Here is a 24,070-nt window from a genome sequence, read left to right as displayed (position 1 = left end):
CACTAGGTCTCCCTTCACCATGGGGTAACTCCCAATGGCTCTGCTATTTGTGTAGCATGTCTATATGTCTTTGGATATATTGCAGTGATAAGGAATGATGGCATCCTGGGAGCAACATAGCATCAGATATTCCATGACAGACCATAATGTCTGACATACTAATAACATGCTGTGTACATTGAAAATGAGAGAAATATATTTCATCACCAAGATAGAATTCTATGAGGGTAAAATGACAAGAAAAAGGTTGCACAGTTGGACAGTTGAGTGGCTATAAGTAATAGTTTCCATATAGGGTAATTCTTTAATTATTTAATGCATAAAAACTTAATCAAATCTGTATATCCATGCTCAATGTGCTCTTGGTGTGTGCCTTACAATACTTTCCAAATGCGCAAAAGAGATGCTACATTATTTATTTACATTATTCTATGGATGGGGTCAATCTCATGTTATTCCATTTAGCAATGTGTTTGAGATCAGAGCTGCCACACGGTCAAAAACACAGCCTCTGACTCGTCGACAGACTCAACCCAGAGATGCTCAGAAGTAATTTTTTGCAAGTCCAACTCTCTCATGTCTCTTATGGTTGTAATGTAACGCTCTATCATCTGCTGCCTGCCATCCGGTCTACAATGCTGCATACTAGTCGACCTTGCAACGGTCGCGGAGCACCGCCACGGGGGGGATCCTCCCACACCAAGCGGCCGTGCCTGACCTAACGAGATCGAAGGAAATATTGCATGAGACCAGACATGCAAGTTTCAGCGAAGTTACTTTCTCTTTCGTTTTAACTGTGAAATTAATTTGGATGTAATCCATGTAATTGTGAACCTTGAAGTATAAAGAGAGACGAACGCCGCGTAGGGAGAAGGTCGGGGTGGATGAGTGGATCATAAAAAACACAAGACTTTCGCCCAGGACACCGGCATTCATGTCCCCCTGGGAAACCACAAGTCAGAGTTGATTTATTGGTCACGTAACTTCCGTACTTAAGTTGCGGCCCTTCCAGAGCTGGTTTAACCCAAACCGCGATCTTTTCCTAAACCTAACTAAGTAGTGTTATTTCGACACTGTAGCGTAAATGTACACGTGTGTCACATGTTGCTGGACATTCGTAGGAAAAAGCACAAAGAATACCTTGTTGTAAGCCGTGCTGAACGTCATGAAAAAAAAGTGAAATTTGTGTCTATACACACAAATCAAATTAACTTCCGCAACTATTTCATGAACTGGATTGACACTCTGTTGTATCCTCATAATCAACCAATAGCAAAGTCCTTAAAAGGGTGGAGCGGCTACAAAATGAAACTACCACTTTACAGTACATAGACACAGCCACATCTCCAGCTACAGTAATCTCCTGCAGTCTCATGGTACTTCCTGTTTCTACTTTTACCTCCTCTTGCCTCCTTCATACAGTGGAAAACATGAACAAAAGTTAGTCTGGGGAATATCTGTGAACGATGCATCTCGACAACTGCTGTGCTTCTTTCATAAATGATTAAACTGGATCGGTTAAAAACTAAATTATTTATGTGAATGAATTTACCGGCTTTACACACCTCACCGTAACCATAGGTACTCTGTTTAGCGTACATTTTGTCCTTTTGACAAATGGGGGAAAACTGTGTGCCCAGTTCATGTTATTGTCACACAATCCTTTTATGGGGGGAGTAACATAATTTTCACATTAGAGCCGACAACACACAGTCTGCATTTATGATTTCATGCTCATTTCATAAACTCCACTGCCGCTGTGTTCCCTGGAAGGCTGAGTGATCCATGGAGGGGTTATTTCACAACCAGTCCAGTGTTTGGTAAATGGCTTGGATCATTTCAGCAGCTTTTTATCTTTTCACACTTGAAACTTTTCTCTCACATTAACATGTCGACACTTTAACATGCTCATATCAGCATGCCACTTCAAAGCTCTGCTGATAGGCACTGCCTTCGCAAAATCACTCTTGGACAAATTTTGTCTCTGTGGTTTGAGCAGTGTGTCTGATACAGTCATAACTTAGATTTTGTCCTATATTATATCCTTGCAGAGACATTTTTGAAATGCTTATGAAGGGTGTAAGAAATAGAAATGATATGATAAAATGTTAACGAGACTAAGAGTCTAGCAGCTCTTTGAGCCCGTACTTAGTAGGCATTGCAGGACTTTGAGCTAAATGCTAAAGTACAATGACAATGTTAACATGCTGATGTTTAGCAGGTCTAATCTTCCGTTTTGGTCGGTAACACATCAGTATGAAGGTTGCGTCCTCTCGAGACCGACATGAGGAACCTTTCTTAAAACGCCTGTCAAGGCCAATGAGACTGTTGCAGGCAGGGCGAGACCCGCCTTCCCCCATAGGGCTACAAAAGACCTTGCACAGTCTCTCCTCATCTTTTTGCTCTTCACCTCACTTAGCCTGACAACGGCAGAACCTGAGCTAGCGATGTAACTGTCTTGACAGGAAATGAGCTAGCTCTCTACCCAGGCCGTCGCTATCAAAGCTCCTTTCTGCCTTTCTCCTTAAAGCTTCCATTTATTCAGCTAACCGTTAACAAATAACTTCAGCTATGAAGTCACATGACTTGAACTCGAGTCAGACTTGATTCACAGATTTGATGACTTTAGACTTGACTCGACAAAATCCCAAAAGACTTGAAACTTGATTTGGACTTTAGAGGACTAGTGTGTAACATTTAGGGGAATCTACTGGCAGAAATTGAATATCATACTAATAAGTATGTTTTCCAAAGTGTGTAATCACCTGATAATAAGAATTGTTTTGTTTTCGTTAGCTTAGAATGAGCCGTATCTACATAAGGAGCAGGTCCTCTTCATGAGTCCGCCACGTTGCATCGCCATGTTTCTACAGTAGCCCAGAATGGACAAACCAAACTCTGTTAACTTTTCCTGCTTGGGCTGGAGTCGATAACGTTACACGCTCCAGATGGCTCTAGAGAGGGTCATTTGCGTTTTCGCGTCGGCCACCGTGTCTCTCCAACAGGCTTGGCACACGGGAGAAGTTTCAGTTGGTTGCAATCTCCTCACCTCACCGCTAGACACCGCCAGATCCTACACACTGGACCTTTAACAACAGTGACTTGTGATTTAACTTGGACATTAGCCTTTTGACTTGAAATACTTGATACCTTCCCCCAAAGCCCAAAGATTAAAAAGTATGTTACTTAAAAAGTGTGTGCACAAAGACGATCAACTGGCTGGTACCGGAGGTAACTCCGACAGCGTCTGAGATGTTGGGTTTAATAACTTTTTGAGAGATCCTTTATTGATTTGTTTGAGAAGAGAAGTTACTCATCAGGAAATAACTGAACTGAACAAACTGAACATCCATCCATCATCCATCAAAATTTGACTTTTACCAACTTTTTTTTATTTTATACAAAAGAATTCTATTCACTATACGTTATATTAAGATCTATTACTGTGAGTGCTTTTCTCTGATGTCCCACTTCTGAGTGGTAATTGTGGTAAATAAGGCTTCTATGTAATTAAGTGTGTTTTTTTTTCTTTTTGGGACAAGCAGAGTTGTTTTTAATTGATGGATGTGTCACACATTTCATCTTTTTTTATTTCCAGTTGTCATAGAGAGAGAGAATCAACATGGGAATGCACAGAGACAATATTTGCTTCTTCTTCTTTTTCTACATTCAGAATCATAGATGTCAAGATAAGAGCAAGTTTCTGAAGGGGAATTAGGATAAAGATAGCTGTAGGGCAGCGTCTCACTTTGCATATTCCCAGTTGCTAATGATAAACCCCAGTGAGCTGATTATAGATGATGTTCACTTTGGCAGCGTGGTTGATTTTCTTTTTCTCCTTTTTAAGCGTTGAATAATCAATAGCAAGTGCCCCTGATTTCTCCAACTGTAATGAGTGAGAGTCCTGAGCATGCCGGGGATGAATTACCATCATGCCCTCACGGAGTAGCTTGTCGATAGCACAAATGTGCTATCTGCAACATGTTCAATTATACTCTCAAATTAGAGAGGAACTTAATCAAGAGTTCCCATCTCATTATGCCCGAGGTCAGTGTCTGTCTCTCCTCAGTGAGGAGGGACAGATTTGACTCTTTCCAAAAAAGCTGCAATTTAGCCAGTGAGCAGCTGACTGAGGGGAAGAGAGGCTGGCCTGATCTCAGCAGCTGAACCTGTAGGTGGAGCTGATGAGGTTTGATTTTTGTTTTCTCAGTAGGATTTGACTAATACACAATACCCAGTCTGTAACACAAACCAATTTAAGTGGCTGCCTCTGTAAACTAAACTCCTTTGTAGTAGATCAGAACATATTGACAACATTGAAAACCTATTTTATTGGAAGTATTTTAACCTTTTCAGCTATTTTCTGCTTTACATTCCCTTTGTCAAAAGGATAAAACTGATAGCAAGGGGTTGTTAACTTTGCCTCTAAAAGTATGTCCAAAACACAGAATCTCTTGAACAGCTCAACAGACATTCTCAATAAGTTTATCAATGACCCTATAGATATCCTTTATGATTAATTTAAGTTTTAAATCACCCGTGGGTGATCTACTAGGTAGATGGGTAGGTTATATTCTCCAATGTCTTTTTGGCTGATAGGTAGGTATACTGTAAATCGGCAGAAAAGGAGGTGAGTATACCTGTGTGTACCCTCCACTACACACCCATGTGCACACTTCAAGATGTATTAAATCCACTGTATGTAGAATTATATATATATATGTTTTTTTTCTCACTTTGGCACCCCCCCAGTGGTAGTATCAAAACACTGTGATGAAGGAACTGAAAGCAACACTTATGGGGAAACTTCCTAAGGATTTACAGTCTTGTTTTATTTATTTACTAAATCATTTTGTGTATTTGCCGCTCCGTTACATTCCAGACATGCGCAACCAACCCGTTCATGGAAAACCCATCTGTGTCGTTATTAGACGATCAGGGCAAATGACGTAGTTTAAAGGGAATGTTTGTAAGAATCAGAAATGTCTTGTTAACAGCAACACCTGTGGCCGTTGTCAGCGAAAGTCAACGTTCATCGCTCAAAACAGTGGGGCGACAAACGTCAGCTAAAACCACAATATCACTCTATATTTCAGCTGTAATGTTAGCAGAGTACAGCAGAGACTCCGGTCCTGGAGACCAAAGCTACGGTCTCCCCCGCATCCTCCGACCGCGGCCAACACTGTTTAACAGACGGGCTTCACTAGATACAACCAAGAGGTTTTGGTGCTTCACCGTAGTTTGTGTTGGAGTCTGAGTCTGAACAGTGTAGCCACACACGAGCGCGCATGGGACACCGACCTGCAATCATTTATACGTGTAAGAAGTTACAAACAGTCCCTTTAAATAGTGAGAAAGTCCAAGTCAAACAAACACAGGACTTTCACCCAGGAGACCGCTGTTTGTGTCACGTGTCAACCAAGTCAAAGTTTAGTTATTCTACCGTAATTTTGTTGTCGTTACTTCTGGACATTATTCTCACACCAGTTATGCAACTCTACGTTTCCTGTGAATATGGAAGTTTATTTTGAAAATACACTCTTCATGTAATGAGCAGAAACTTGACACACCTTCTACATTTTTTTCAATGTTTTGAACTAAAATTCTAGCCGGATCTTACACACGGCACTGCCAATAGAGCTTCAAGAAGGCTGTCACACTGTTGATATGCTATAACTGAAGCTATATATTCAGCTCAAACTCAGATGTGACTATACATGAAATTTCATAGTACAGTATATCAGTGATGCTCCAGAACAGCAACATCATCGTGGACATACAAGGTTATTTTAAGCATATAACTGAATCACGCTTGGAGAACACAGGAGCCGCAGGAATTCATAAAAGATTCACCTTGACATCACTGGAAGGAGGCGTACAGACCCCCCACACCCCCAAACACACATACACACACACACATATAGCATCAACCCCACATGCAGCTGTCTAGGGGCGTTCTGCTCTGTTTGGTGTGCTACCATGTCGCTTGTAGCCAGGACGTGCAGAAAATACAGACCGACGTTAAGTCATTACCACGGAGAGCTTTGTTCGGGTCTGACGGAGCACCATGCTGTTCATGTGCTGCAATTTGGCCAAATATTTTTGTTTCTTTGATGAAAGCTTATACTCGTAATTTTGCTTCACTCCTCCGCTCAGCGGGAGACAAACAATTTGCAAACAGTGTGAGGAAAGATTTGCAAAGATAGACATATTAAGTCATCAAATTGATCTAGCTGAAACATTCAGAAAATGCATCAATTATGTGATTCCAACTTAAGAAAATCAAACTTTGTTGAGCACGAATTTTCATTTTATTCACTTTTTTTTTCTCTTTCCAAATGCAAAGTCAGACTCTTAATGAATAAAACGAGAGACAAGTTTCAGATAAAGCACATTTTGCTTTAAGTCTAAACCTGATAACAGTGTAATTACTTTCCTGATCCTTCATCTTTACTGCAGGCATCTGAATATTGTCCAATTCAGAATTTAATAAAAAAACATGACTTTTCCACAAATCAATTGTAGCTGCATGCAAGTCAAATAAAGCAACGTATCCTCATACAACGGTTCGTATGATGCCTTTACCAAAGAATGCAACAAAACTACTTAGTTAGGCTTAGGCAAAAAGACTACTTAGTTAGGTTTAGGAAAAGATTGACTTGGTAAGGTTTAGGCAACAAAACTACTTAGTTAGGTTTAGGAAAAGATCAACTTGGTTAGGATTGGGCAACAAAACTACTTAGTTAGGCTTAGGCAAGAAGACTACTTAGTTAGGCTTAGGAAAAGATTGACTTGGTAAGGTTTAGGCAACAAAACTTCTTTGTTAGGTTTAGGAAAAGATCGACTTGGTTAGGTTTAGGCAACAAAACTTATTAGTTAGATTTAGGAAAAAATTGACTTGGTTAGGATTGGGCAACAAAGTACTTAGCTAAGTTTAGGAAAAGATTGAGGTTTGGCTTCTGGTTTCACAAGGGAAACGAACTCCTGGTGAAAGTCTGGTATTTTTAGACCCACCTATCCGCCCTAACCTCCTCCCTACGCGGCCTTTGCTGCTGTTTATATTTCTTGGTTGACGATCACGTGAATTACACACAAAGTGATTTTGTGGGATACACACAAATTATGAGAATAGCCTGAATGAAGCTATTGGAGCACTTTCATGACAGCAAAGGTAAAAAAAAAAATACATTTGATATAATGAATTCTTTACTGTAACATCAACAGCTCAATCAGGCAAAAGCAGGAGACTAACTTTAGAGTAACACTTTATAGATCTCCAAATTTGGATTTACATTGGTCTCATTCTTGTTGGCCTTTACTCATTACTGTCATCAAGGAGCAGCTCAGCTCTAACGGATTTTTCTCACAAGTTTTATGTAACTCAACCTCAATTCCTTAGTGCTGAGGGCAGCTCAGACTTACTGACATAATGTTAAGAGAAACATGAAGACTACATTTGAAATGACATGTTTGGTACCAAAAGATTCCTTAGGTTATCTAGTTTGAAATGTATAACTGTATGGATGCACAAGACCACAAAAAAAAAACATTATAACTGAAATAAAATCTGCACTTACAAGTGGCATTTTGTTTCTTTCTATATGCGCCATGCAGTAAATTATTGATTTTTCAAAAAGCAGAGTTTGAGATTGTCTGTAATTCTTTCTCAATCATCCCGCTGTACTACCATGATTACTTTTCCATTCAAGACACAAGCTGTGTTTGAAAAGCAGTGTGCTTTTGTTGGCTTTATAATCCTATAAAATGACGTAACCTGTTTATTGTAGAGAAAAAAAATAATAGAAACATCCAGATTTCGAGGAATCCACATTTCCTTGAGTTTCCTGTGAATAACAGAATGCTAGCTTTTCACTGTGAGATGACACTTTAACCAGTTCCACAATCAAAATCTACCAAACGCAGATTTACAAAGTGTGCTGCCACCTAGTGGTAGGCTATCAATAGTTCCGGGGCTATTCAGAGAGAAGGTGCAGAGGGCACGCTTAATAAAAGTGCTCATATAAGGATGCAGGGTCACAGAAGGCTGGACTTGAGATCAATGGCGTCTCAGTTGGTCCATTAATCCAGGCGTGGCTGTCTCACACATGGCCCACTTTGGCCACTTACTGCCCATCAAGCAGTGCATGGAGCTGGAGGAGCAAGTGCTCATCACAGCCCTGTCACACCCAGCCCACCATCTTGCTTCATTTGAGCTTAATAAGTGAGGCTATGTCCCCAGAGAGTTCATCACAGGGAACTAACAATGTGGACACAGCCATGGGTCAGGTCCAACACACAGCACTCTGCTGTCTGCTGCAGAGAACCAGGTGGGACTCCTTAAACTGTGATGAGTAGGTGTGGGAGGGATGGGATGCTGTTGTCAAGCAATGGCAAACCTTTATTTTGCTCACAAGGATGTAAAATGACCTTTTATGTATGCAGCAGCGTCCAAACAACAACTTTGATTCATTATTTCAGTCTATTTTCAAGAACAAATGATACACATTCTCTGGTTCCATCTTCTCAAATGGCACGATTGCTGCCTTTGCTGCTTCTCTTTGTCATAGAGAAACTGAATGTCTTTGGGTTTTTGACTTTTGGTCAGATAAAAAAAAGACTTTTGAAGAGTCTGCTCTGTCAAGTTGTGACTGGCATCTTTTCACTGTTTTTCAACATTGCTTAGATCAGATGATTAATTGATTAATGGAAAAATAATTGCCATATTAATAGATAATAAAAGATAATCTTTAGTTACAACCACTAGCTCGATCCCTCTTGGTTTCATTTAATATGTATTGTCTGCTGAGACTGGTCCAATAGAGGAAAGATTATCTTGTCCACCTTATACACAAGACTAATGGTACGTGTCCACAGGGGCGTTCTTTATCGCGAGGGGACGCGCCACTTCCCAGCATTGGACGCTTGGTGGGCTGTCACTAGAAACAAGGCGCTAGGCTCCTGATTGGACGAACGCTTTCCCTCTGTGGACTGCTGCTACCAGCTTTCAAACCGGAAACAACATGGCGGCTCGTTTGGAAACGTTCTTCTCTTATTTCACGGAAATAGTTCACCGATATGTGTTTCTGAAAACATTTGAGGTGAGAAATTATCCGTACAGTTGATGAATCTGTCTTTATTTTGGATCGACAACGTTTATTTTAAAAGATTCTCGGGAGTTTGGAGAGGTGGCGAGTCGCGTCGGACGCCCATGATTTGCATAAAGTAGACGAGCCCTCAACTTTATGCAAATAAGGAGCGGGCGCCGTGACGCTCCGTTTCTCGAATCACGCCCCCACGCTACCAGAATGCATTGCACGGCTGCTTACATAGACGATGAATGGGAAACGTGGAAAGGATGGAGCCTGTGGACACGAACCATGAGAGTATACAGCCATGCCAGTGGTCTGTAGAACTGTACTAGGCCACAGCGGTGCCATGAGCTAACATGCTCACAATACCAATGTTAACATGTTGATGTTTGGCAGGTATAACCTTTATTATGTCCACCATCTCAGTTTTGTGTGTTAGCATGCTTACATTTGCTAATTAGCATCAAACAGAAAATACAGTTGAGGTTGATTGGAACCAAAAGAACTGGACAAATGGAAATTTTGACTTGATGAAAAGTCAAGGGATGACCGAATACATTAGTATTCATCCTCTGCGGACAACGACTACAACATTTACTGGCCATCCAACTGTGTTGCGATATTTCAGTATGGAACAAAGTGGTGGACTGACGCTGCCATAAGAGCCCCAAAACCAGTGTTGGGCTAGAACAGTGTATCATTCTCATACCTGCGTTAATAACGTTAACAAAAACTATCACGAAATATGTTTTTGCATGACTAAGACAAAATGTCTCTGTCCTCCTTGTCTCAGTCCTCAGTCGTGACAATTGTGCTACTATAATGCATAAAGTTGTCAGTTTGCGGGTCGGGTCGGGTCGGGTTCGGGTGGTCGGAGTAATCCATATTTTCACATGTTGGGCGGTGCGGATTGGCTCTCATAACGGACCGGTGGGTTCGACTGAACCGCGCCATCATTAATGAGCTCAGTCAGTCAGGAGGACTCAAACGAACTACAAAACTACATTCTTACTCATAAGATAAGATTTTATGTGGAATAAGTTTGAGTAAAATGACAGAAATATATTCTATACAATATAATCTGATGATTAAACAGGACTAAGAATAAATATAAAAACAATAGCTGATTAAATTAAGAGAGACTAAAATCTAATGCCTTTTCACTGACTAAAACTATGAGGGATAAAAATTACTAAAATGTGACAAGCATTTTAATTTTAAGACTAAATCTAAAATAGCTGCCAAAATGAACCCTGTCTCATACTTTGTGCTAATGTCTTCAAATGTAACCTTAGAGACTTTCTTCTCTGGTTTGGACTTTGTTTTAACTTTCTCTGAATTAAAGGATATAAGGACTACCACATCACCCCAGCACTCTTTAAGTGCTGTATCTCACTCTTTAAAAGCAGGTTCCAAGAAAAGGTCCATTGATCCGTCTAACATAAAAGATAGAAAGATAGTATTTCTTCAAAACCAATGGTCAGTTTAAAAGCTGGTTCATACGGGCTACGGGTAAAAGGTGTATATAGCTGCTCCTAATGGCCACACTCAAAGGCGGAGAATAAATCCTGCCGTCATAGAGAGGCAAGATGCAACGAATCATACAAATGGGGATAATGGTTCCACTTTCAGTCTCTCCTGGAAGGCATTCAAGGTGTTGCACTCGTTCGTACAGATAAAAAGTAATGCAGGAAGTCGTCTGCAGGATTTAAAAATTGGTCTTGAGAATTTCAAATCCTGTCTACTTTCTCACCTCCACACACCTGGCTCTTTAAGAGTAGGAGTTGTTGGAGGTTTTATCTGTGGTCAGAACAAGGTCATAATTAGGGATGCTAATTTTGAAAAATGTTCTTAACCAATAAACGACCCTCTTTAACTGATTATTAACCGTTAACCGACAAGATCTGTGCCTCGCATGCAGCGGTGCTCCAGCTGCAGGGAATGAGGACAACAGACAAATGAGTCCTCAGTTCATCCATACAGAAGCCTATGCTGCGTTCACTGTCTCCAGTTCACCTGTACGGGAGCGGATGCTGCGTTCACTGTCTCCAGTTCATCGTACGGGAGCGTTAACTTAGCAGGCAGCCACTTTCCCAGTAAAAGTCTCCACCGCACATTTGGTTTAGTTTAGCAGGTTGTCCGCTGTGTGTCTGCCCGGCTTAACGACACTCTGTCTGTCCGGGTTAACGATAGCGATTTTCCTACAAACAGTGTGTGTGTTTGTGCTACGTTAGCAGCTGCTTGCGTTGCCGGTGACTCTGTGCCCGCTGTAGCCACACACCTACGCTCTGTCAGCATGGCGTAACTTCAGACCGCATGTGTGTGTTGGCGGTGAAAGAACTTCAAAGAACTAGCGGCGATGAAGGCCGCCAGTTGCATCGCCTCACGTCGCCGTTGTCTTGGCCGACAAGTTGCATTTGAACAAACCGCAAAGACTACAGCCGAAGGACAGTACAGTACATGAAGCAAAGCGGCAACTGTGTTGGAAATAAACACAGTAGAGTTTCAGAACATCAACATGAAGCTCCAAAATGCCCCTTGAAGTGAGTTGTGATATTGGGCTACTTTATATATAAATATATAAATTTATCTAAATCAAATTGTCCTGACTTGATCAGCTCGGAAGGGAAATTTTGGATTTGAACAATTGGATGCCAAAAACAAGGGAGTGCATCTCTAAAATATACAAAGACTATATACACATATGACAACTGCTAGTGTAAACTGTCAAGCATAAAATAGTGAGCTTTTGCACCCTTTCATTTTCAATATTAAAAACAGCATCACTATGTGTTGATACTAAAGCCGCGTCGTCCCGTCATCCTGAATGAGACACTCGGCTGTGCTGGGAGTGACACGCCGCCTCTCCGAAGCGGAGCGTGGAGGGGTTCAGAGTTTTTTGCTGGGAGAGGGAGGAGAGAGATTAGCCTAAAAGACAGCTCTATTAGAGACTTAACCTGGGCTTTGATCATTTCCTGAGCTCCCCTTCAGATCAGCCTGAGCAACAGACGGCAAATCTGACAGGCTACTGCTCTCCCCACCTCCCCCCACCACCACCCATATCCCTCATAATGTACCCAGGCTTCACTGTGATCAAAGACCCCTTTTCTGGTGACTGAGGCTCCCATCTGTCTGCCCACAATAGAGAAGACTGGGAGAGAGAAGCTGGCTGTCACACTGAGTGAAAGGGAGTATTTCAGGGCACACATGTGAGTACAGTATGCTGGAGACGGGAGACAAAAAGCATATGTGATGTTTATTTTTCTCTCTGACACAATCCTCCCTTCCTCCTTCACCGTGTGTTTGGATTCGCAGCATATGACTTGTTCTCCCCTCGAGTGTCAGCCGTGATTTGTATGAACATACATTCTGTATCGACCGCTATAAACGCACAGTACAAAGCAGACGGATAAGAGCCTATTCATTTGGCGCTGACTGGCCGAGTAGGGAACATTGGACAGAAAAAAAAAGACCTGAGGTCTTATTCATAAAGCTCATCGCTGACAGCAGTGGATTGCTCTACTACACGTTCTGCTCTGTCATTTCAGCCTTTTCATGAATTGACTGAGGTTGTGATTGCTTGATGCACACTGCTGCATACATACTCAGCAACTACTTCAGTGACAATACAAATCAACATGTTAATCATGTTTTACATAGATAACGTGTATGTGTGCTAGTACGGGTGAAGGAGGGCAATCTTACTTTCAAAATAACTTCATTCTAGCTGGAACGACAACCATGCATAACAAAAAACTGTGTAACAATAACTGAGTGAATCATTACATCCATTGAAACCCTGTGTGTCTTCACATTATACTCATTACTTCTGATGGCATCGTTTTTCATTTACAGAAAAATGAAACCATCCAGGTAAATCATAGTAGTCACGGTCAGAAATCTTCAAATCCAAAAAACATAAAAATAAATATACCCTCAATATTTGCCAAGCCCTCCATTCTAACATATTTAAAGGTTTACTACCATGCTAGCAGCTCTGTGGGGCTACGGAGAACAGAACCTACCCAAAATCTAAAACAAATAAATAAATAAATGACTCAATAAATAAATACTTGTCATTAAATGTAGCAAAAATTATATTCAAAATAAATGTAGCCATTAATTAATTGAGAAAGATAAACATAAATTGATATTTCTGTTTTAACTTGCTTCTTTATTTATTTATCTTCGTATTAATTCCCTTATTAATTTACTCTCTTTTATATATTAATGTATTTACTTTTATTATTCCTTAAATTTATTTTTGCATTTATTATTATTATTTTTTTATTTTATTTATGCATTTCTTTTAAACTTGTTTTAAATGTATGTATTTATGCATTTATTTCTTTATGCATGATTTTCCCTTTGCATTTTACCCCATATTTATTTCCTTAAACTTATTCATTTCTTTATACATTTAATTTTGCATTACTGCCTCATTATGCAAATGAGGGGGCTGTCACTCAACATGTGTCATGAGGTCAGAGTGCATAGATGGACTATATGCTAGCCAGCTGCACTCCAGTCTTCATCCTCGGCTCCTCCTCCTCGGTCACTGTACGCGGAAATACTTGATTACTATAAGTAAATTATTTAAACAGCATTTGTATAGGAATGATCCTGTCCCAAGCTTATTGATCCATAGAAGCGGACGATCACTGTAACCATGATCACTACAAGCGGTTTCCACTGTATTTAGTCATAAACCAAAGTATTGGACAAATTGGAAATTTGACCTGATGATGGCGCTGGATGAAAAGTTCAGAGACGGTTCATCCTGGGGGGGGACATGAATGTCTGAATCAAATTTAAAAACAATCCATCCATTGAAACATTTCACTCAAAACCAAATATGTCAACCTCACGCTGGCGTTAGAGGTAAAGTCAGGGAATCACCAAAGTCAGCAGAACTCATGCTCTGGCGAACATGACATTTCATGACAATCCATCCCGTAGATATTGAGATATCTCAGTCTGGACCAACCGACTGACGGACATTGCCAAGGGTGTTTATGTAGTGTCTTGACGAATAGAGTTGAATGATAATATAGAGAGAATCTCTATATTATCATTTATGTGCCCAAGAGATACAAAGACATATCAAATGCAAATTTGATACCGACGGCATATGAGAAGTATGCTATTTCATTACAGGCCTTACTTTCACATAAGACATTTATAATGAAATGAAATGGCCATTATGAAAGGCAAACTCTATATAGAAAGAAAGGGGTTGCAGCAGCAGCAGCAGAAATGACGCAGGTGTGAGACACGCAGCAGCTCAGCGAGGCAGCCGCCACGCACTGCTGACGTGTCCAGTCTGGCCTGAGACAAACTTTGTTCTGTCTGCTCATTTAACCTTTTGATCAGAATAACTGTGTGCATGGTTGCAGGCCTGGGACCTGCAACACAATAACAGTGTCATTGTGGCTGGTAATAAAATCAGAGAGTGATATAAAAGACGAGACACAGTTTGAAGCCCTCGGGCAACCCGGTCTCACAGGAAGACGACATTCTGCGTGTCATGAAGACGCATTTTAGGCTTTTTGCATGTCATTTGTACGCAAAAAAAACGTCAGTAACGTCCTCAGTTACGCAACAAAACCACTTAATGAGGTATAGGAAAAACATGATGGTTGGGCTTAAAATAAGTACATAAACAACGTAACGTGACTACGGAAAAACACATCACTAACGTAACTTACAAAACAAAACACCGGTGCTCCTGGGTGAAAGTCCTGTGTTTGTTGGACCCATTCACAACCCTTCCGGCCCATCAGAAGCAGTCTTTCGCCTTTTATATATACTCTGATGTATTTACGCAAATGCATTTCCATTGCAGTCAGTACAGACTACATGTCGTACAAGCACCAAAAACAAGAAAGGCGTTCTTATTGCACGCTAAATGCCTTGCACATTATCATGTCATTCATATGTCGTTTCTGTGCGACTGGGCTGCCTCGGGCAGCTCATTCCAGACTCTAGGAGCCCTGACTGCAAAGGCTCCATCACCTGGGAGTAAGAATCTGGACGTTGCGACAACAAGGAAAGACGCATCGGAGGATCTCAGAGCGCATCTTGCATAGTCCTGTTATATATGGATGGAGGGGACCTTAGAAAATGTGGTTCCCATTATTTTTGCTTGAAATAATTGGATCTAAAAGAGATAAAATATTTTATGATATGATCTGTAGTCACCCCACAAAGATTTGGAGTGCATTTGTTGAATTCTTTTGTGTGTTTGAAGGTGAGGTGGCCCGTGCGTGTCATTAAAAACCAATGATGTCATGAGTTTATGAATGCGAGAATACAACAGAAGTTCTCAGTTTCTCATTAATGCACACGGATATTCTTGAGTTGTACAAATGGCTCTTTGTCCGACTCACAACACGAAACATTCGTTCATTGTGCTTGCCATCTATTCATCTGGAACTCTGTGTGCACTGAGTCTCTCTCCATCTGTCAATCTTTCTCTCTCTAACACTCGCGCACACACACACACACACACACACACACACACCTCCAGTTTGGCTGGGAACAGGTTTTGCCTCAGGGGCTCTGTCTTGCTCCTACCCCATTACTAGGCTAATGAAAGCAGTGAGAGGATCAAATCCAATGAAGCTGCTGTTCACACTGCTTAACCCTTATGAAAACCTGTGACCTCTGCACAAGTGCACACACACACACAGACACACACTCACACACACTGTAGGTAATTATATACAGTGGCGGGAAACGTAGAGTTCATAAAAGTGAACAAACAGAAACCTGCCACAGTGGTTTGTACAGCACTTATGTGTGCTTTTCTTTCTGGGGCGGCTGTGGCTCAGAGGTATAGAGCAGGTCATCCACCAATCGGCGGTTCGATCCCCGGCTCCTCCAGTCCACATGTGGAAGTGTCCTTGAGCAAGACACTTAACCCCAAATTGCTCCCGAAGGCTGTGACATCGGTGTGTGAATGAGTATTTAGATTAGATCCTGATGGGCCGGTTGGCTCTTTGCATGGCAGCCTCTGCCATCAGTGTATGAATGTGTGTGTGAATGCTGACATGTAGTGTAAAGCGCTTTGAGTGGTCGGAAGACTAGATTTCCCATTTCCATGGTATCATTGTTGTATTAGTGTATTTCTGCTCATGTACATGTAGTGTTGATTGTTTGAATTGTTAATTTCTTTATGAATAATACATGCGTTGCGATGACTGGAACACCTGACTCTGATTACCTGCTTCTATAAATGTACTAAAAGTCATGTAAGCTTTCATAAAGCCACAGTGTTGACATGCAACTGATATTAATAACACTCCATCGCTGCTGTTGTTCACTCTTGGGGTACCATGATATGAAGCTTCTGCTAAAGTTCAATACAGAAGGTTTTTTTTTTTCCTCTGACATTTCCTTTATTTATTCTTCAACTGATGAACTGATGAATTTCTTATATGTCTTACCTGCACTCTCCCTCAATCTCCCATTCATACATTCTGTAGCTTAAATATTTACTCAACATCACCAATGTGAAATCTGCGTACCACACGGACGAAATAGATTCCATGCTCACACTGTCACAGCAGACCTGCGAGCTGCCTCCAAAAACATTATTGCAATTCATCTGAAGTAGCTTATGCATTTTGAATGAAAATCAATATTATTATTATTATTATTTTTACCACAATGATACATACAGTATCTATAAAACATTTACTCTTAATGTATTGTATTTGATTTCCTACAATATATGTTCCCAGCAATAAAAGCACGATTAACGCTTTTATTAGGGCTGTCAAAGTTAAAGTGATAACACGTTAACGCAAATTTGTTTTAGCGGCACTCATTTCTTTAATAAGTTGTAGCGTGCTCAGTTTTAAAGCTAGAGAGAAGATACTGACATCTTATTAAACAAGGCCTTAGACTAACTAAACTAAATTAATCCATTGATACCAACCATGTCATACTAGCTTGCAGGAAGGAGGTTGAATAATTCTCCAAACTTGTGCTAAATTTTGGCGAGGAAAAACTGACCCACGAGTCTTCCCTTTACAGACATGCCCACTTTATGATAATCACATGCAGTTCGGAGCAAGTCATAGTCAAGTCAGCACACTGACACACTGACAGCTGTTGTTGCCTGTTGGGCTGCAGTTTGCCATGTTATGATTGGAGCATATTGTTTTATGCTAAATGCAGTACCTGTGAGGGTTTCTGGATCAATATCTGTCATTGATTTATGTTGTTAATTGATTTCCAATAATAAATACATACATACATTTGCATAAAGCAAGCATATTTATCTATTCCCATGTTGATAAGAGTATAAAATACTTGACAAATCTCCCTTTAAGGTATATAGAACAGATCAAAAATGTGCGATTAATTAGCGATTCAATATTTTTAATCGATTGACAGCCCTAGTTTTTATGGTCAGAAAAAGGTCAACATATCCCTACTCAAGCCAACTCTCAAGTCAATGTTGACTTATTCAATATCTAACCAGGGTCAATATCTGTTAGGGTTATTCTGACATTAATAATAAACTATATTTCCATATGAACAACTGACCAATATGTGAACGGTGTCTCTCATAGGGACAAACCCACAGAGATGTATAATCCAACTCAGCTCCTCTCGGCTCTATGGGGCTTTTTAGTGCCCTGATATTGTTCTTATTATTACAGTGTAGATGTCATCACTGAGGTGGTAGCGACAGGTAGCATTTTAATCAGATATCCTGCCAATTCCCATCCTGTGGCATACAGTTCTGTACATACTATTTCTTTATACACTTTGTCAAAGGGAAACCTCTCAGCCTGTAGCGATGGAGAACTCACTCGACTGCAGACAGTGACTCATGTGTTCCAGCAGCTTCTACATCATGGCTGTTTCTGGTGATTTTTTGGATTACATCTGACTGACCGGACCAATTGTTTCTCAGCAGAGTTTGACATTTCGGGGTTATATTCCAGACCGGCAGAAGCTACTGTCCCCGGTACACTGTACTGACAAACAACTGTTTGCACTGATGATCTTGGGACCTGCAGAAGCTGCTTTGAGATATACCTCACTTGTCTAAATTGTGCATTTTCTCAGATCTGCACTGAGCTCTTTATGGACTTTCTTAGTGATTTTCTTTGTGGCTCAATCTAATGCATGTAGTCAAACAAGCACTATTTATACAGGCACAGAGAAGTTCAGAGGTCATCTTATGAAGTTAAACTACTTTTTATAGTGGTACTTTTTATTTATAAGTTGTTGCATGTATATTTTTGACCCCTAACTCTGGTCATACTTTCAGAAGACCCACTACAAATGTATCAAAAGAACCCAAACTTATTAGCTTTGTTTTGTGACAAAGAACATGTCCCAATCATTCTGTGACAGAATGAGAGCAGCCATGACATAAGTCTCCCTCAGTAGTGTATGTAAATCTTTGATAGCACAACTAAATGCATTGTAGATCACTGTAATCAACTTGTTTATGGTAATTATGACAGTGTCTCAAATTTTTTCTTGTTGCATAATGATCCATGTAGGACCTTTTAAAGGGCATACATAAAGTCCATATTTGTCCTTACCCACTGGCTGGTAGCCCTGCCTCGTCGGACCTCCAAATGGGTTGCGACTGCCAAAAGAGCCTCCGTCTATGGACCCGTATGACATTGTGCCTGATGGTTGGTGGCGTTTCAGCTGCAGGCTCCTACGGGAAGGAACAATGACTGAATTCAACAAGAAAACACAATTCATTTCCACTTTGCTCTGCCGGTCTCAAAACGAATGCACTCAGAGCCCTGACAGTAAGTGAACAAAGTAACTACGATTTTTGTGTAATGTCTTTGTAGACGTAAGCTCTGTACAGACGGCATTGTCAGAGGAGGGCTGGTAATGGAGGTTTTACCAGGACTCCTACTAAGCAAATAACCGATTTCTTACCAATCACAGCATGCAAAAAAATACGTATGTAAAATCACATCACATTCTGAAGCTTAAATCTGGCTGAAGCTTGAATTTCTAGCTAAAACCTTTTGTGAGTTACCACAGCCAGAACATCCTCGTTTGGTTAAAGGCAACCAAATGAGGATATTTTTAGGAGCAGCTGCCACGACTTTCATTCATTGAAAAATCTATCAACCAGAAAAACATGCCCCAAAATATACTTTTATTTAAGCCTTTAAAACAATGACTGTAGATGTACAGACACCACCACACAATAATAGTGGGTCAGAAGTGATGATTGAGAGGGATTATTTTTGTATCATTGTCTGTACACTGTTTTTTAGGAGATGCTAACATATTATACCTTTAAAGGGACTGTTTGTAACTTCTTACACGTATAAATCATTGCAGGTCGGTGTCTCATGCGCGCTCACGTGTGGCTACGCTGTTCAGACTCAGACTCCGACACAAACTACAGTGAAGCGCCAAAACCTCTTGGTTGTATCTAGTGAAGCTCGTCTGTTAAACAGTGTTGGCCGTGGTCGGACTACGCGGGGGAGACCGTAGCTTTGGTCTCCAGGACCGGAGACTCTGCTGTGCTCTGCTCCTCTGCCTGCCTTCACTCACACACCGTGCTCGTTCTCGCTCTCACGCTCCACCTCTCACGTGCATGCGTGTACACTCCACACTGCAGAAGAGTTAGTTTAGCTCTGAGAATATCTAGTGAATGTTCAGTGGACGTTTGTGCAGAAATAACTGCTGCAGCTCCTCCAGACCAGCAGAGGTTTCCCGTGTCTTGTGAAGTGACAGGGCTCCGCTGAGAGAAACGTTATCGTCTCCGACCAAAACAAGTTGACGTGTGTCGCCTTTAGTTGACTTCACGGCCACAGGTGTCGCTGTTAACAAGACATTTCGGATTCTTACAAACAGTCCCTTTAATGCATGTATATGCAGACTTTGCACATTTATCTTGAAAAAAAGAGCCTGAATAAGTCAGAATAAGTTAGCAAGTTGTATTCACTGTTGTCCATTAATCCATTGTTTACCAGACTCACATTTCCTCAATGGAGGATAAAGTGGTTGAATCCGACTGTACAGTATATTAGGCTGTGGCCTACATCACATTACATTTGTTCAGCTTTAATCTGACGGGGACTAAACACAGGGTCCGGCAGCTAAAGAGGAATAATATAGTTGACAATTTTATTTTTAAATATATAGATCAAACATAGATACATGATTGTAGGCATCTAATTGGATCTTGGCTCAACTGCATATAGGGGCTTTATTTCAGCTACTTCAATAAATGTAGTATTTAAACACTAAAATAATAATAATAAAACAAATTTAAAAGATCCTTCTCTATCTTCTATTGTCTCTAAAAGCAGCATTTGAAGTAGATCAGCATATCTGATGATGTTGATGTACTTGCATGATTCTTGAAATGTTTGGGATTGTACCAACGTGGTTGAATATACGTCTCCCTCTTCACACTGGGTAAAAGCATCAGCTAAATAAATGAAATGGAATGAAAGCAGTTTGAGGATTGATTTGTTAATCCTGAATGAATCCATCTATCAGTGTGCTCTTATTTTGAAATTAAGGCAAAATGTGTAGAGAGTTCAAACCATGTGCCTGAATGCATCCTACTGAAACCATCGGAGGCATCGGGCATGTAGGAGCTAAAGAAACCAGTGAATATTTGGGAGTCAGCCTCTTTAGAGTGTTAACCCATAAACCAATTACACGAGGAGAGGGGAGGAGGACACAGAATACTCATCTGAATACCGCTGAAAAGGTCAAATCATCATGTGAACATGTGTTTCACCCGCGGCCACAGACACACAGATGAAACTCTAATCAACAAACCCCTCTCAGCGCTTCAGCATCTCCATCAAAGGTCAGAATACGATACTGGTCAAGTGGCCAATGCTCTTTCCCCACCGTGAAAGACAAGCATTCAGACAAGCAGGAGAATGTGATTACACTCCAGAGTCATTGTGCAGCCCATTGTTGTGGTGAAGCCAGTGAATCTGGCCTATAGGACTGGCATTACGGGGTACGAAGCGGGACAGAGGAGCAGCCAGACATTCAGCGTCCGACAGATTCACTGGGCCACAAGAATGTTTAATCCGATTAATTTTTTATAGAGAAGGGAGATTAATTACTTTTGGCAGTTCATAAACAATCTTCACTCTGCTTAAATTCAAGCCCAGCGACTGCGACTCACATCCCTCAGAAGTGTGGACACGCACATACAAGATGCACACCCATGGATGAACAACAAACACACACACACACCCTTCACCACTGTGTGTAAATCACCCTGGTTGTTCACTTAGTTGCTCATACAAGTGAAAATGGAGGTCATTAGGGGTGATAAAACGTAAATAAAAACCTATTAAAAATAGGTATATTACTGTCTCATTACTCATCAACCCTGGTGATGTCATCAGAGCTGGCCCTGTCCTCTGGATCCCCACCCTCTGTCGAAGCAACATCACCACGGCTGTAACAAGCTTTGGGGGGCGCCAAATACATAGTGGCAGCCTTGCTGTTTATAGTGGTTCACTTAGTTTTACTGTTCATCAGCCCTCAACATCTGAAGATAGTGGAGCTGAATATAGTGCAGTTATCCGATCCGCGGTGTTGTGTTTACTGCCACAGAAGATATATTACCTTTTCAATATAAATGGCTTCAACTTGTTGCTGTTGAGCTGATTTATTTTCAGCCAGTTAGACTGTTATCAGGTCATTAAATGGGTGTTATCAGCCTCATAGATGTGGGTCAGTAGGGCCGTGTTACAACCAACAGTAGGTTTTATCATTGATTCACATGCACGGTCACCGAAAGAAGGAATAAAAAGAGACAACAGCGACATCTAGCGACCGTAGTAATTATTACAGGAGCAAAAGCTGAAATGAGGCGCTGTAGTATAGACGGCATAAAACAACCGTTTGGGGTGGAGCTCAGGGGGGATGGACGGGACACACAACACAGTACGTTCTATGTAAGGGATAATGTACAGCGAGCGATGAGAGACGGCATCGCCCTGTCAGGGTTTCTTTCACAACAATGACCCGCTAGCTGGACATTATCCCGCTTATTACACGGCTCCTCACTTAAGAAATCAATAATTCGACACAAAAACGGTCCTCCAGAGTCCGACATCAGAACTGCGCCCATAGCAACGGTCTGCTATACCTAGCAACGGTCTGTTATACATAGCAACGGTCTGTTATACATAGCAACAGTCTGTTATACATAGAAACGGTCTGTTTTACATAGCAACGGTCTGTAATACATAGCAACGGTCTGCTATACATAGCAACAGTCTGTTACACATAGCAACGGTCTGCTACACATAGCAACGGTCTGTTACACATAGCAACGGTCTGCTACACATAGCAACGGTCTGCTATACATAGCAACGGTTTGCTATACATAGCAACAGTCTGTAATACATAGCAACGGTCTGCTATACATAGCAACGGTCTGCTGTATATAGCAACGGTCTGTAATACAAAGCAACGGTCTGCTATATATAGCAACGGTCTGTTATACATAGCAACGGTCTGTTATACATAGCAACGGTCTTCTATACATAGCAATGGTCTGTTATACACAGCAACGGTCTTCTATACATAGCAACGGTCTTCTATACATAGCAATGGTCTGTCATACATAGCAACGGTCTGCTATATACAAGTTGGATCAGCCTGTGATTTAAATTTTTTACTGTTTCGTCATTTTGTTTTCAACAAATTATACATTGTACATCAGTAAAGATTTTCAACGTGAATAATTCGTACATCAAGCTCTGATGTGTGATTTAAGCGTTCCCTTAATTCTTTAGAGCAGTGTAGTTTCTAGAAGGACACATATCCATCACAAAAGACGAGCTGCTTGGAAAATCTGTCCGATAAATCCATTTTGCAGCACACAGAGAAACATTCAAAAATGTCTGGGTGGTGAAAGACAGTCCTTGCTTATAGAGAATAAAAAGGCCCTTCCACTGGTAAACAGAGTGGAAGTGAGGTAGAGTGGTGTGCACCCCTGTGTGACGCTGCAGGACACAGAATGATAGTGAATGCTGGCCTGGCAGGGCACAGTGACTGGAGCCACAGCTACTCCCCACCCCCACTGCTTTTCATTCAGTCCCCCTCTCTTTTCACAGCTGTCATTATCAGCAACACAAGGCTTAGCTTAGCCAGAGCAGGCAACTGAGCAGAAATAAGCCTACACCCTGGACACAAATGCTGCATTTATCACAAACAAGCAAGGGCCAACCTGTGGTGGGACTGTGTGTGGGAGGGAGGGTTCCACCGATGTGTATTTTCGAAGGCCGATGTCAATATTTCTAGAAGGAAGTGACCATTTACGTTGTCTTGATTCAATACTTTTATATTCAATGTGGGAAAGCCTCTTAAACAACTTAAAGGACTGACGTGTAGACGTGATACAAAAATGTTCTTTTATCATGAAGCCCAAGGTTAATGTACAATTCTCTGGTTTATCAGTGAAGTGTAGGATTCTCTAACGGTGACGCACAGAGTGAAGGCTGACTCATATGAGTAGGTCCAATGCGGGTTGAATGTGCATTGGCAGGACCGCGCTGCAGTACGTCAGGTGTATGAAATAGCTGTATCCTCACTGCGCTGCATTTTCTATAAACTATGATGATCTGGTCACATCTCAGCGCCCCCCAGCTTCTGTAACGAACCGGACTCCAATGTAAACCCACCCGCAGCGTTATTCGACGGTCGGACCAGTGCTGTAGTCTTAATAGCATGAATGTCCGTTCAGGATGGGCGGGAGGGAGGTGGAGGTGGATGAAACAAACAAACACAACAACCAGGAGACCGCTGTTCGTGTCCTGTGTAAAACTAAAAGTAACGTTGACTTATTTTGTCACGTCGGTATCGTCAAACCTGGGAGTCACGTGAAGTTAACGTCAACCACGACCATTTCCTAACCCTACTTAATTGTTTGTGTTGCCCAAACTTCCTTTGAAAACAGAAGTTTATTTTGAAAGGTCACTATGCATGTAAGG

General features: G+C 41.2%; 1 protein-coding gene across 5 annotated transcripts in view; it reads right to left on the bottom strand.

Annotated features, from left to right (window-relative positions):
* Positions 1 to 24,070, bottom strand: part of tsnare1 (T-SNARE Domain Containing 1) — a 153,342-nt gene that overhangs the window by 104,079 nt on the left and 25,193 nt on the right. For all 5 annotated transcript variants that reach the window (XM_037785345.1, XM_037785347.1, XM_037785346.1 and 2 more), the window contains exon 2: positions 18,659 to 18,780. In XM_037785345.1, the coding sequence (XP_037641273.1) occupies positions 18,659 to 18,743 (85 nt within the window). In that variant the 5' untranslated portion in view covers positions 18,744 to 18,780. The remainder of the gene's footprint in view (positions 1 to 18,658; positions 18,781 to 24,070) is intronic.

The sequence above is a fragment of the Sebastes umbrosus genome, chromosome 11, assembly GCF_015220745.1.
Source record: "Sebastes umbrosus isolate fSebUmb1 chromosome 11, fSebUmb1.pri, whole genome shotgun sequence".
Taxonomy (NCBI): Eukaryota; Metazoa; Chordata; class Actinopteri; order Perciformes; family Sebastidae; genus Sebastes; species Sebastes umbrosus.
This window is presented reverse-complemented; position numbering and strand designations above follow the sequence as displayed.